Source organism: Phyllostomus hastatus, unplaced genomic scaffold (assembly GCF_019186645.2).
Source record: "Phyllostomus hastatus isolate PE091 unplaced genomic scaffold, TTU_PhHast_1.1 phas_contig_209, whole genome shotgun sequence".
Taxonomy (NCBI): domain Eukaryota; kingdom Metazoa; phylum Chordata; class Mammalia; order Chiroptera; family Phyllostomidae; genus Phyllostomus; species Phyllostomus hastatus.
The window spans coordinates 11,806,912-11,819,444 of record NW_025333735.1 but is presented as its reverse complement, the minus strand read 5'-3'; the positions used below and the strand labels follow the sequence as shown (position 1 = coordinate 11,819,444).

At 37.5% G+C, this 12,533-nt stretch overlaps 1 protein-coding gene across 1 annotated transcript in view; it reads right to left on the bottom strand.

Moving 5' to 3' along the window:
• SLC44A5 (solute carrier family 44 member 5) overlaps positions 1–12,533 on the bottom strand; it is a 338,085-nt gene that overhangs the window by 54,471 nt on the left and 271,081 nt on the right. The window contains exons 5-7 of the mRNA XM_045835610.1: positions 9,065–9,149; positions 2,658–2,786; positions 1,539–1,599 (exon numbers count right to left, since the gene is read on the bottom strand). Coding sequence (XP_045691566.1) covers positions 1,539–1,599; positions 2,658–2,786; positions 9,065–9,149 — 275 coding nt within the window. The remainder of the gene's footprint in view (positions 1–1,538; positions 1,600–2,657; positions 2,787–9,064; positions 9,150–12,533) is intronic.

Genomic DNA, 12,533 nt, shown 5'->3' with positions numbered 1-12,533 from the left:
ACTGGCCTGTGAGGGACTAAGCTTTTTCCATTTCTGTATCACCAACATACATTTTATATTGTGAGATTTAACCAAATGGTACTTGTAAGGGCAGGGACTATGTCTTATACTTTATACCTATTATATCTTCAGTGACTAATGAGTCATTTTTACCTTTTTGCATAAAAATCTGTAATACTATCCCTGCCTACAGACACTCGCTGCCTAGAGCTTCCTGGTAAAATGCAAATGCCTGCAAAACCTATGTCTTCGCTTGAGTCTTTAATGACCCAGAGGAGAGTGACAGGGGTCTATAAGACACTGTTTGGCGGTAGCTACTTCAGTTTTTGCCCGACTCTCTACTCAAATCTCATGAATGAATATTGACTTTCTTCCATTTTAAAAGAAATACACACTCATTGTGGAAAAATGGAGAAGTAAAAAAAGAGGAAAGAAAAGAGAAAATGCCCAGTGTTTTGCCATCTCCAAAACAACCACTTAATATTTTGGCATATTTCTTTCCAATCTTTTTCTTTGAATATTTTTAAGAGTTTATTTATTCACTTTTAGAGAGAGGGGAAAGGAAGGAGAAAGAGAGAGAGAAACATCAATATGTGGTTGTCTCTTGTACACCCCTAACTGGGGACCTGGCCCGCAACCCAGGCATGTGCTCTGACTGGGAGTCAAACTGGCAATCCTTCGGTTCGCAGGCCGGCGCTCAATCCATTGAGCCACACCATCCGAGGCTGAATATTTTTTCTTTATTTTAATTTACACGGGCTTGTCATTCTAATGTATATAGAATTTTGAAGTTTATTTAACATTATAATATAATATTTATAGTTAATAATTCTAAAATATTTCATTTAATTAGTATATCATAAATTATTTGAGCATTCTCTTGCTCTTAGGCATTACAGTATTTCCTTTTTCTTTCTTTTTATGAGGGGGTCCTATTGGATAACATTGTGGTGAACATCTTTACGAAAAGTTTTTTCTCTATAGTTAGATTTATATCCATAAGAAGAAAAATGAGAGATTATTTCATTTTCTTCTAAACATTTTAAATAAAGTTTATAAATTTTAAAGATATAAAATATTGATTCTTTCAGGAGACATATAAATATTTTAAATTTCAAATTTTAAATATTTGAAATAAAGACAAGTATATATGTTCTACCCTTACTTCCCAAACAATTTTTGGACAGACATTTTGTCTGAATTCTGGGGCTGGTGTATAAGAGTATATCTTTGTATGCGCTTATGTGAGTTCATAGAGTGCCAAATAATCTGATTGGGCTTTCAAAAATCAATTTTCAGTCTTTTAAATGTATATTTATGCAGCAAACCCCCCAAATGCACACAAGTCCAGTGGCAATATCCCTGGCTAGTGTCAGGACATTGGGCTTTAACCTTGGCTTCCTTCTTAATTAACTCTGGGACCTTGAGCCACTCATAGCACGATTCTTGGCCTCAGTTTCAACCATGGTGAAATGAGGAAATTAAATTAAATAACTCCTTCACAGATTTTTTGTTTCTAAGGTAAAATAATCACTTACAAGGTTTGCTTGGGAAAATCGCTGTTGGACAATCATCATCCATTACTATTTCTGAGAGAGACTAAAATGGAAGGAAGAGTACATTAGCATTTCAAAGGCTATGTGATGACAACTTTTACACCCTCAATATAGAAATTTTGTCCTTTAAAAATTCAGTTGGATAATAATCTCATTATTCAAATTACCCCCCTAAGAAAACTAACTGTAAGATTCTCTCACCCACATACAAATGCTGTTAAATGCCCTAAGTGCAATTAAGTCAGACAAACAATAATAAAACCAGACCCTCTGAAACCAAGGCACACCTTTGAAAGTGTGTATTTTTATCTTAGTCACATCCTGAGTCTCTAATCCTTAAATTTTCTTCTGGAAAATCAGCTCTTCTCTAATTTGGAAGCCATTAGTACTAATTTATATAATGAAGCTTTAGAATTCCCTTATAAATCTTAAACTGAAGTAGATTTTAGGGATTTTTAAAAATAAATAATTATGAACTGGAGTTGGAAGTAAAAATATACTTGTTACTAAGTAGCCATTGGGCTTCATCACTGAATTAATGAAATGGTGGCTGAAAATGACATTAGCTCTTAACTCTTTTTTTTAACTGAATTTATTGGGAGTGACATTGGTTAACACAATTATGTAGGTTTCAGGTGCACAATTCTATAATACATCATCTGTACACTGTATTGTGTATTCACCACCCCAAGCCAAGTCTCCTTCCATCACATTTATTCCCCTTTACCCTTTCTCTCTTACCTCCCCCAACCCACATTTCCCTCTGGTAATCACCATACTGTTGTCTGTGTAAGCTCTTAGCTCTTGACAGCAAAACCATGCATCCAAGTAGAAAATTTGTTGATGTCATGGAAGAGTTGAAGCTAATTTACCAGACTTAATCATCTTGCATAACCCCTCAAGTCTACAAAATAATATACCGTAAATTGTATGTGTGTTTTTGTATGTATATGTGCATTTGTGTACGTTTTAACAGAATGGTGCATTTAGTAATCATTTCCTACATTTGGGAGCTTTTTCCAGTTACAAGTGTTCATGTTATACTTCAGATTAAAGTGAAAATTATTTTTTTTTTAGATTTAGGAACTTAAACACACATACCTTTGCAGGCCGAGTAATAGGGGACTTGCAGAACTGGCTATAATATGCCCAAGAGTTTTTGTTTATTTTGTATGGAAACTGCATTTGCACATAAGTTAAAAATTTTTCTGGGCACTTGGAGACACAGATCTGTGAAGGAAAGGAACACAAAGGTAGGAAATGACTTGAACAAACCAAGGAATTATCTGTAAGATTAGCCTTCTAAATTATCCACCATGATAAAGAGCAAACACCATTTTCTATCTAAGACACCAAATCAACTTTCTAATATTACTGTAAAAAATGAAATTTCATATACTGGTTATCAGTCTCTACTCCTTGCCCTTTGATATTGATGTTCTGTTAAAACAATAAGATGTTATACAATGATAGACTTACACATATTTTTAACTTCTGATTTTCAGATAATTGTAGGTCTACATGCAGCTGTGAGAAATAACAGATTCCACATGCCTTTCACTCAGTTTTGCCCAACAGTAATAGTTTACATAACTATAGTACACTATCTCCACCAGGAAATTGATTATGCTACAATTCATTAACTTTATTCAGATTTCACTAATTTTGAATATGAGCGTATATATTTTCAGGGTTAGGATCTTGCTTCCTTTCCTATATTTGAATAAAATGGTGATTTAAAAAGTTCCAAACATTAATACTTTATGTATGCCATTAATAACTATCAGTTCCAGTGAATTCTCAACAATTCTCAAAACATAATTGGGGTTTTATTACCATAAGAAACTAACAAAATGAGGGCCATTGGTGGCAATCAATCATTATTATAGTCTTCTAGCAACACCAGTCAAATGTGAGCAGAGAGGTCACTGATGCAATTATTTTGCATTAATGAACTTTGGAGACCTATTAATGCCAAACCAGATCCCTTTGCTAGTCCACAGAGCCATTGTGGAGTGACTGAAATCCAATTAGTAACTCCACAGAGAGAAAGCAGATTCAGAAAAGATGTATTCTATGGGTTTTGCTTTTGTTTGAAAAAAAATCGTATTAAGTCATAAGAGTTGCAGTCAATGCTTGTACATTGACCTTTAGTGCCTCCTTGTGAAAATGCTCTCCACTCTGACTTGCTCCATCTCCTGACTGTACAGTTTGCTAAAGATTCTTACCAGCCAGATTCTAGCTCAACCTCCATTGGCAGTTAGGTAGAAACACTGCTGCTGAGCTCACAGTGTTCACCACCACTGTACAGTTTGCTGAAGATTCTTACCGGCCAGATTCTAGCTCAACCTCCATTGGCATTTAGGTAGAAACACTGCTGCTGAGCTCACAGTGTTCACCACCCCTTGGCTTGGGGTGGTGAATACCCACCTTTGGGTCACATTTCTGCTGTACCCAAGAACATTTGGTGTCGACCTCAAAACTAAGCCAGAAGGTGGGTAACTAAATGAACATCTTTGACAGTTTACTAACTGACTCTGAAAGATAACTAAACTAGTTTCCCCTACTGGATACATTTAAATAGATTTATAAAAATAAATACTAAAAATACTGATGTTTCTCAGGCTTTAAAGAACTACTCAGTTGGGACCATGATGATTCTATAATTAAAAATATATACACATACAATGTATACTGTACATATAAAAACCCTGTGTATACAACACATAAATAATTAAAATGGTATACAAGTTAAAAGTGGTTTGTTAAAGAGAAGGACATCAAATTTCATTCCAGACACAAAATGAGCTGTTAAAATACAACACAGCAACTGCTCTTTACTCTCTCCTTCTATCAGCCCAATTTGTTCACTTCAAATAGGATGCTGATTAGTAGCAATCATCATATGATTAGCCAAAAATGAAGGCTACATTGAGATTGGGCATCCTAATTGATCACACTCTGTCCGTTAAATGTGCATGACATGTGTCTGGACCATCTGACAATTAACAAAAAATATAATACATAAAAATATGGCTTGGATCAAGTAGATAAAACTATTGCCTGGCAAACTAAAAGTAAGTCTGCATTACTGGCAACTACAATATATTCTGACTCAATTCTGATTCTTTGAGTAACCACAAAGGAGCACTTGATGTAGTTTTTCATCAGTATTTTTATCACATTTTCAATTCATATAGGTTTAACATTCTAGTACAAATTAGAATTTGGTGAGTGAAAGTGAGAGTTACATTGAAGGTTAAAACACTGCATTTGTTATAAAGAAAGAATGATCTAGTAAATAATTTATGAAACAACAAAAAAGCATAATGTACAAGGATTTGTTTTGTTGTTTCATAGTGGGATTTCGTGATAGATTTGTATAATATAGCAGAAAAATTCTAAGACTGGGAGTAAGAAGATATTCCTTCCTTCCTTTCTTGCTTCAGCAAACATTTGCTCATCACCTATTCTGAGCCTGCTCTAGTGGCTGGGGATACAACAGTGAAAAAAAGAAAAGATAAAAACCTTTGCCCTCAAGCAGTTTACCTTCTAGTAAGGGGAGACAAGTAACAACACATAAATAAAATGGTTTGTTATAAGATGGTAATAAATGCTATGAAAAAATAAAACTAGAAAGGAGGTTGGAGGACGATAGCTGTGTGTTCCAATTTTAAATAGGTAGCCAAGGAAGGCCTCACTAAAATGGTAAGATCTGAAGAAAGACTTGAAGAAGACTAGTGATCAGGCCATAGTCACCTGAAGAAAGACTACTGCAGACAGGGAGAACAGCAAAATATGTGGCTCTGATAGGTCCTTTGAAGACAATAATGGCCAGCAGAACCCAAGTGCAGTGACCAGAGGGAGAGTAACAGCCCATGTGGTCAGAGAGTCTGGCAGCCAGTGAATGATCATATAGGTCATTGTTAGAAATTTGGCTTTTAATCTGAGCAACTTAGGAAGCTACAGTGTGGTGGTCAGCAAAGGAGAGACATAGTGACATATTTAACAGGATCACACTGGCTGCAGGGTGGAGAACAGACTGTAAGAGGTTGGAGTGTAGGGGCCAAGGATAGAGGCAGAAAGCCCAGCCAAGAGGTCACTGAACTAATCTTGAAAAACAATTATGGTTCCTTGAAAAAAAGACGAGGTAGTGAAAAGTAGTTTGGTCCAGGTAAAGGGGTGTCCAACCTGTGGCCTGCAGGCTGCATGGGGCCCGGGATGGCTGTGAATGTGGCCTGATACAAAATTGTAATTTTACTTAAAACCATTTTTTTTCGCTCATCAGTTTTTGTTAGTATTTGTGTATTATATGTGTGGCACAAGACAACTCCTTCTTCCAGTGTGGCCCAGAGACGTCATAGGGTCGGACACCCCTCACAGGGTATGTTTTCAATGGAGACCAGAGGAATTGGCTGGCAGCTCAAAGATGAGCATGAAAGAAAAAGGAAACAAAAATCATTCCATGGTATTGGGAGTTGTTCTTAATTGAAATAGGAAAGACTATTGGGTTGGGGAAACAATTTTAAGAATAAAGTCAAAGATTAGGAACTGAGTTTTGGACATGTTAATTTGAGATGGCAACTAAATGTTTAGGTACAGACATTGCTCAGGTGGTTGCATTTAAAGATCTCTAGATCAGGGAGCAAACTTATTTGGAGATATAAATTAGGGAAGGCAGCATATAATTGGTGTTAAAACCACAGACTAGGTTAGATCACCAACAGAGCAAATGTAGATTTCAAAGAGGACGAGTTTGATGGAGGAGAGAATGCCACTGCTTAGAAGATGTTGGAAAGATGATGAGAAACCAGCAAAGGAGACTAATAGAAAGTGACCAGAGAGTTGGGTGGAAACATAAAAGAATGCTGTGTGCTGGAAACCAAGTGAATAAAGTATTTTAAGGAGGAGGGATTGGTTAAACAATGCTGTCAGATCAAGTGAATGGGAATTGAGAATTGACCACTGGTTTAATAATATGGAGGTCAATGGTTTCATCTGGAGGAAATTGGAGTAGCAACAAAAACCTGAATGGGAATGAGAAGGGTTTGGACATATTCTTTTGACAAATTTTTGGGCGAAAAAAGAAGGCACAAAGATAAAGAGCAGTAGCTGGAGAAAGATGTGGGATCGAGGAGATAATTTTTAAGATGGAAGAAATAATGGCATGTTTGTATACTGATGGGAATGATTTAGTAGAGAAGGAAATTGGTAATAAAAAGAAAAAAATGGCAATAAAAAGGAAATTTCTGAAGTGGTGTGCTTGAGTGTGTAAGAAAAGATAATTTCTAAGGCACAAGTAGATGTCAATGTGGGAGCTTTCAAAAGTCATCTTCTGAATGTTTATACTTTCTCAGTGAGAAGGGAGGCAGAGTCAGAGTCTGCCATGAATACTGGCAAGGTCTTGGAGGTTTGACGTGAAAGCAAAATATATGAAATTGTTTTCTAAGGTAGTAGGCTAGCAAATGGACAAGGGGTATCTAATGTGGTTGTGGGGCAGCAATGAGGACACCCTGAGGTCAGTGGTCCTGAATTTAAAGAACTATTGTATATATTTTCTACCAGAAAGCACAGCTGCGTGGGTTCAGGCATGGAATAGACAGAGAGCTGCATTTAGCCAGGAATGAGGTTTTGCTAGGGAAGTACAACTAAGTGAGGGGTACAAGAAATTGAGGATTTACATAAGGAGTGATTTTAAAGAGGGGCCATGCAATAAGGTAAAGAGAGGGATGAAAGCCTGCAGGAACTGAGGAACACTGTAAAGGGGTTAGGATCAGGGTTTGTAGATCCTGGTGAGGTAGAAGAATCGTTGGAATGTTATAGAGGGACTGACATGATGAGACAGTGGGATGTTTGAAATAGAGACTACAAAGGGTGTTAACTTTTTGTACTGACAAGATCAAGGATTTGACCTCGGCAGTCAGTGGCTCTAGTAGAAAACAGGGTCTGTGGTAGAGGTGGTGGTCACAGAACTAAGATGTCAATATCCCAAGTTGGTTTTAGTCTCAGCAGGAAATAAGCTATCAAAAACCTTTGAAGGAGATGAAGAGAGAGAAAGGAAGGAAAGGGAGGGAGGGAAGGAAGGAGAGAGGAAGAAAGGAACAAAAAAAGAAATGAAGGAAGGGAGGGAGAAAGGAAGAAAGGAAGAGAGGAAAGAAGGAAGGAAGGGAGGGAGGGAGGAAAGAGAGAGAAAGAATTACAAACATTCTAGGAAAGATCTTTGGGTGTGGTTTACTATCACATGGAACCAAAAAGAGGCAAGTCATTAGCTTCTAAGTTCTTGAGGTAATTGTACTTGCAAAAAGTTCATGAGTTAACCTGAAAAGACCTTTGACAAAATAATGTTTGAGGTTAAACCCTGCACAACAGGGAGAGAGTTTCAAAGCTCTATGGCCCTCAAGAGGGCAAATTTCCAGTGCTCAGCAATGGTGTGGTCTTGAGGCGAATAAGCAAGAAATAACCTTCCAAGTGGTGGAGCAAACGACAATTGGATGGAATAGATGAGGAAGTTCCTCTTGAAGAACACAGTCCAGATTGAATAAAGGGCTCTTCCCCAGTGCCACGCACCAGACTGCTGTGTATTTATCACTCCTCCCTTTCTGAATGGGTGTTTGTATTCTAATTTTCTTAGCCCCAATCCCCATTGAGCATTAAGTGTTAAGACCTGACAGAGAGATGGCATATCACCCATAGACCATGGGCTTGGGTGAAAGACAGTGCTACATGGCACTCTTGTTGTCTTCCTGGGGAAGATTGATGCCCTGGATAACAGAGAGTTAGATTCTGGAAGACACTACTAACTGCCATTAAAATTTGTGCCTCTTGTTCCATTTGTTCCATGGCACGAGGAGGCTGTTCAGCCCACAACTCCACAACTACCTTGCTTGATTCCTTTTTTTTTTTTTTTGCATCTAGATGTGAACATATAAGTCTAAAGTGTCGATGGCATATGCATAGAAATACAACATGTGACACTCCTGATCCAAGGCTTTCAAGAGCAGGGATGCTTTGTTCATCCTCTTTGTTTCCTTCTGGCTGTAGCTACTGAAGACTAAAGGGATGGCAGAGCCACTAGATGAAAGGAGCTGCAGGAGAGTGCCCACTGACCACCATGCCTTATACTGTTCAATGGCCCAAAAGAAACTTTATTGTGTTAACTCAGTGAAAAACTGAGGTTTATTATTTACAGTAGCCAGCTTTACTTTTTGTAATACTAACCTGGAGAAAAACACCTCCACTTCTCTGGGCTATAGTTTGCTCATTTATAAAAATTAGGTAGTTGGACAAGGTAATCACAAGGTTCTTTAGTGATGCTAAACTGATTAATCATTGCTTCCTTTTGACTGTATATGAACCAAGATGAGCTCATATTCATGTCTTCCCACTTTCCATAAGTTCATCTTCAATAACACAGACACAACGCAAAGGAAATTTCTGAATTCTTTCATCCAAGAATGGTCAAAGTGGCTAACAACACCAGTGAGGCATTTTTTCTTTTTTTGTCTTACCTGTGTAGTAGGGCACTGTAGGTTTATCAAAACAGAGGGACTGGTGCAGCTTAAAATGTTAAAATAAAATAAAATGCTCTTGTTCCTGTTAAGAGAACAACATAAAATATTTTTTCAGTGAGTTTGGAAATGTTCCATATCATTTCAGACCCTGTATACTTTTATATAATATGGCCTTTTAAAAATTGACTTCATTTTTTTTAGATAGCTGTAATATACTTTGCAACTTTCCTTTAAACTGCCTAACATTTAAACCAACATTTGGTAATAGTAAAAAGTTAAAAAAAAAAAACAAATAGTCCATCAAGGGGATTGGTCACACAAAAATTCTACTGCCATAAAATGCAAGACTGTGTTGTCATTGTAAATAATGGTGAAGAAAATATTAAATGGATGGAGAAGTTCCCAATATATTAATTTTAGGAAACATGTTACTAAAGAGTATTAAGATATGACTTTATTTTAACTTTGCAAAAGTAGGTAAAACATGATATACAGAAAAAAATTATTATATCTGAATGGTGGAGTTATATTTGTTTAGTTAATTTTTTGTAGTTTTATGGATCCTCTGAAATAAACATGTATTATTTTGGTGTTCTGAAACAATGATAAATAAATCAAGTAACATTTCCACTGTATTCAAAATTATGGTTAGTGGCATAGTTGTAGGACAGATCGATATTCGATATTCACTAGCACTGAGTGAAGCATTAACTCTGCCACTTGGCAAGCCATGATTCACTTTTGAATTTCAATTTCCTCAGCAGTGTACTGGAATAATACCAGCTTTACCCAATTCACAATGTTGTTGGTAGAACATAAAATAGTCTGCTGTGAACTCAAGACAAAGTGCTTGTCCAACTTTAGTATGTATCAGTGAAACTTGCAGTGTTTGTTGAAAATCATGATTCCTGACTCATTCACAACCCTTGAAAACCCAAATCTCTGGGTGGGCAGCCTAGGAATTCAGATTTTATTCCCTATGCTCCCCAGTAGATTCAGAGACAGGTGACATATAAATCATACCTTGAGAGAAGCCCTAAACATTTGAGAAGAATGTTCTCAGTACCTTGTCAAGTCCTCAGTTAATTAATGTGACTACACACATAGCAAAATATATGATAGGCTGTTGAATAATACCTTTTCTACTTAGAATCACCAAGTAGGATCCAAATCTAAGGACAAAGAAAGCTCCCTACAAAAAATGTGGGCCTAACCCTTGTATTACTTCTCCCCTCTTCCTGCCCATGTACATAAGCAAAACATGGGGAGAATGCGGCGGGTTGGAGACAGTGGTGTTGGCAGGATACAATGATCACAGTTAAGAGGATTTTCCATCCATTTCGCATTGAAAGGGTGATTGTTTCTTCCCAATGCCAAATCGCAGAGGGCTCTGAAAGAATCTCTTATAAAGACTGGGGTTACCTGTAGAAAGGGCAGCCCAGCATTTCATTGTCCAAGTAGACCCCTCTCAAGTGGCAGACTTACTAGTCAGCCTTCTGTGCCCATTTCAGCAGGGAGAAATGAGACCCAAAGAGACCACAGAGAGTTGAAAAAGCCAATGAGAAAAGCTTAGTGTTGAAGTAGCCTGTTATGGGAAGATGTAAATGGGCTTGCATTACCTTGGTGGTACCACATCTGACAATAAGAGGCTGGAGGTGAATCATCAGAGATGAAATTAAAGGGGTTGGGAGGAGAGTGAGCTAAGCTGATCTCTCAAATGACGGAACTATTCAGTGAGGACTTTCCCCACAGAATTTCCACTTGGCACCAGACTTTGGATGCTATTCCAAAGAGAATGACTGATGGCTAGTTAGTTGTATCTTAGCTGCAGGAGCAATACTATATGGTCAAAAAAGTGACAGACACTCCTTCTCTTTCCATCCCTCACAACACAAAGGAAGAGCTAGAACCAGAAGAGAGGGAAGAAAAGGAAAATAGTAGACCAGGCCCGCTCTTCCAATGTAAGTTCTCTTGCAGAGTTAAAACCTGAGCCAGGAGATTAAAAGCTATGAGATTCAACTTTTAGTGTAGACTACATTGAATTTGCTAACAACAGAGAGTGTCTGGAAAGCACTAGAATCTACCTGAGTTGCCAAAGTAAGAAGAGAGAATTTGAAAGAACATTGTTAAGGGCAATGATGGGGAAAATAAACACATTTCATGTTTGTAATCTTATCAAGTCCAGATGGTTCAAGATCTGGTTATAAATTTGGACAAAATATACACAAGGCTACTTCAGGGTTCCACAAGAGTCAGCTTGGCTCTTTCACTACCCAAACAGCTGCATCATCGACACGGTCTCATGGTGCATGTGATTCAAATTTGTACCTGAGCAAATGAATAAATTAATGCATGTCATCGATCACTGGAGTCTCTTAGGAGTGGTTAAAACTGTGAATGGTAAATCAGTGTCAAGAGTCCCCCAGGGTAGCATTGATTTATAACCTGCAAATGCTACATAAACTAAAGTTATTCACTAGATTATGTTATTCTCAAGGGTAAGGTTTACATCTTACTCATCTTTATATCCCTATCTTACTAACATGTAGCCTGGCACTTGACCCATTCTAGGTAATTATCAAATGTAAAATGAATGAAGCAAATTCCACAAGTTTTCTCAAAATCTTAGGATCCTTAAAATCCGTATTTTTCAGCACAAATTCATCATCATTTTATTACAGTCTGACTGATATCCTTAAACATCAGTGGACCTCAGATTCCTTAGGTACAAAGTAGATGGTGATGGTTGGAGCTGAGCCATTCTGTGGAGTGACTGAAAAAGTGATTCATTGTTTAACTTGAATTATTTTCCACCCAGGAACAACAAAATAGAAGCAACTGCAAACTACTCATTTAAAATAACCTAGCATGCACTTCAGCCCATCTTTCTTCTTTCCTGAGACTCATGGAAATATAAGAATAAAATTTTAGGAAGGAATAAACCTCACTGCTCCAGCTGACAATGTGTGTGTGGTGGTGATGGGGCATCTGCTCACAAAAAAAAAAATACAAAACACAAGAGAATTCAACAAGTTTGGAAAGATGGAGAGCATTAGAGAGTGTGTTGGGTGATGGAGACACCATGTTGGCCACGGAAAGGGAGGGACGTGTTTTTGTCTGTTAGAAATCATGAGATATTTTGGACTCAGAGTTAATAGAAATCTGACCAAAAATGAGAAGATTAATTGAAATTTATATACAGATCTATGGTGCAAATCAGCAGCTCTGTGCTTCTCTCATACATGTGCACTTAGAATTCTAGCATCTAGAAAAAGCAGGCAAAAGAGAGACTTCTTTTGTTGAATTAACCTTCTGGGGATGCAAGAGCTTCTGTGGCATTTTGAAAGCTGGCGCCTGGCAGCCAGGTTCCCACCAGCTCATGCTGTAGTGAAATCTGATGGCCAGCACAGCACATCACCCAGAAAGGACAGAGTCCTCCCTGCAAAACTGACTTACCTACATAGCA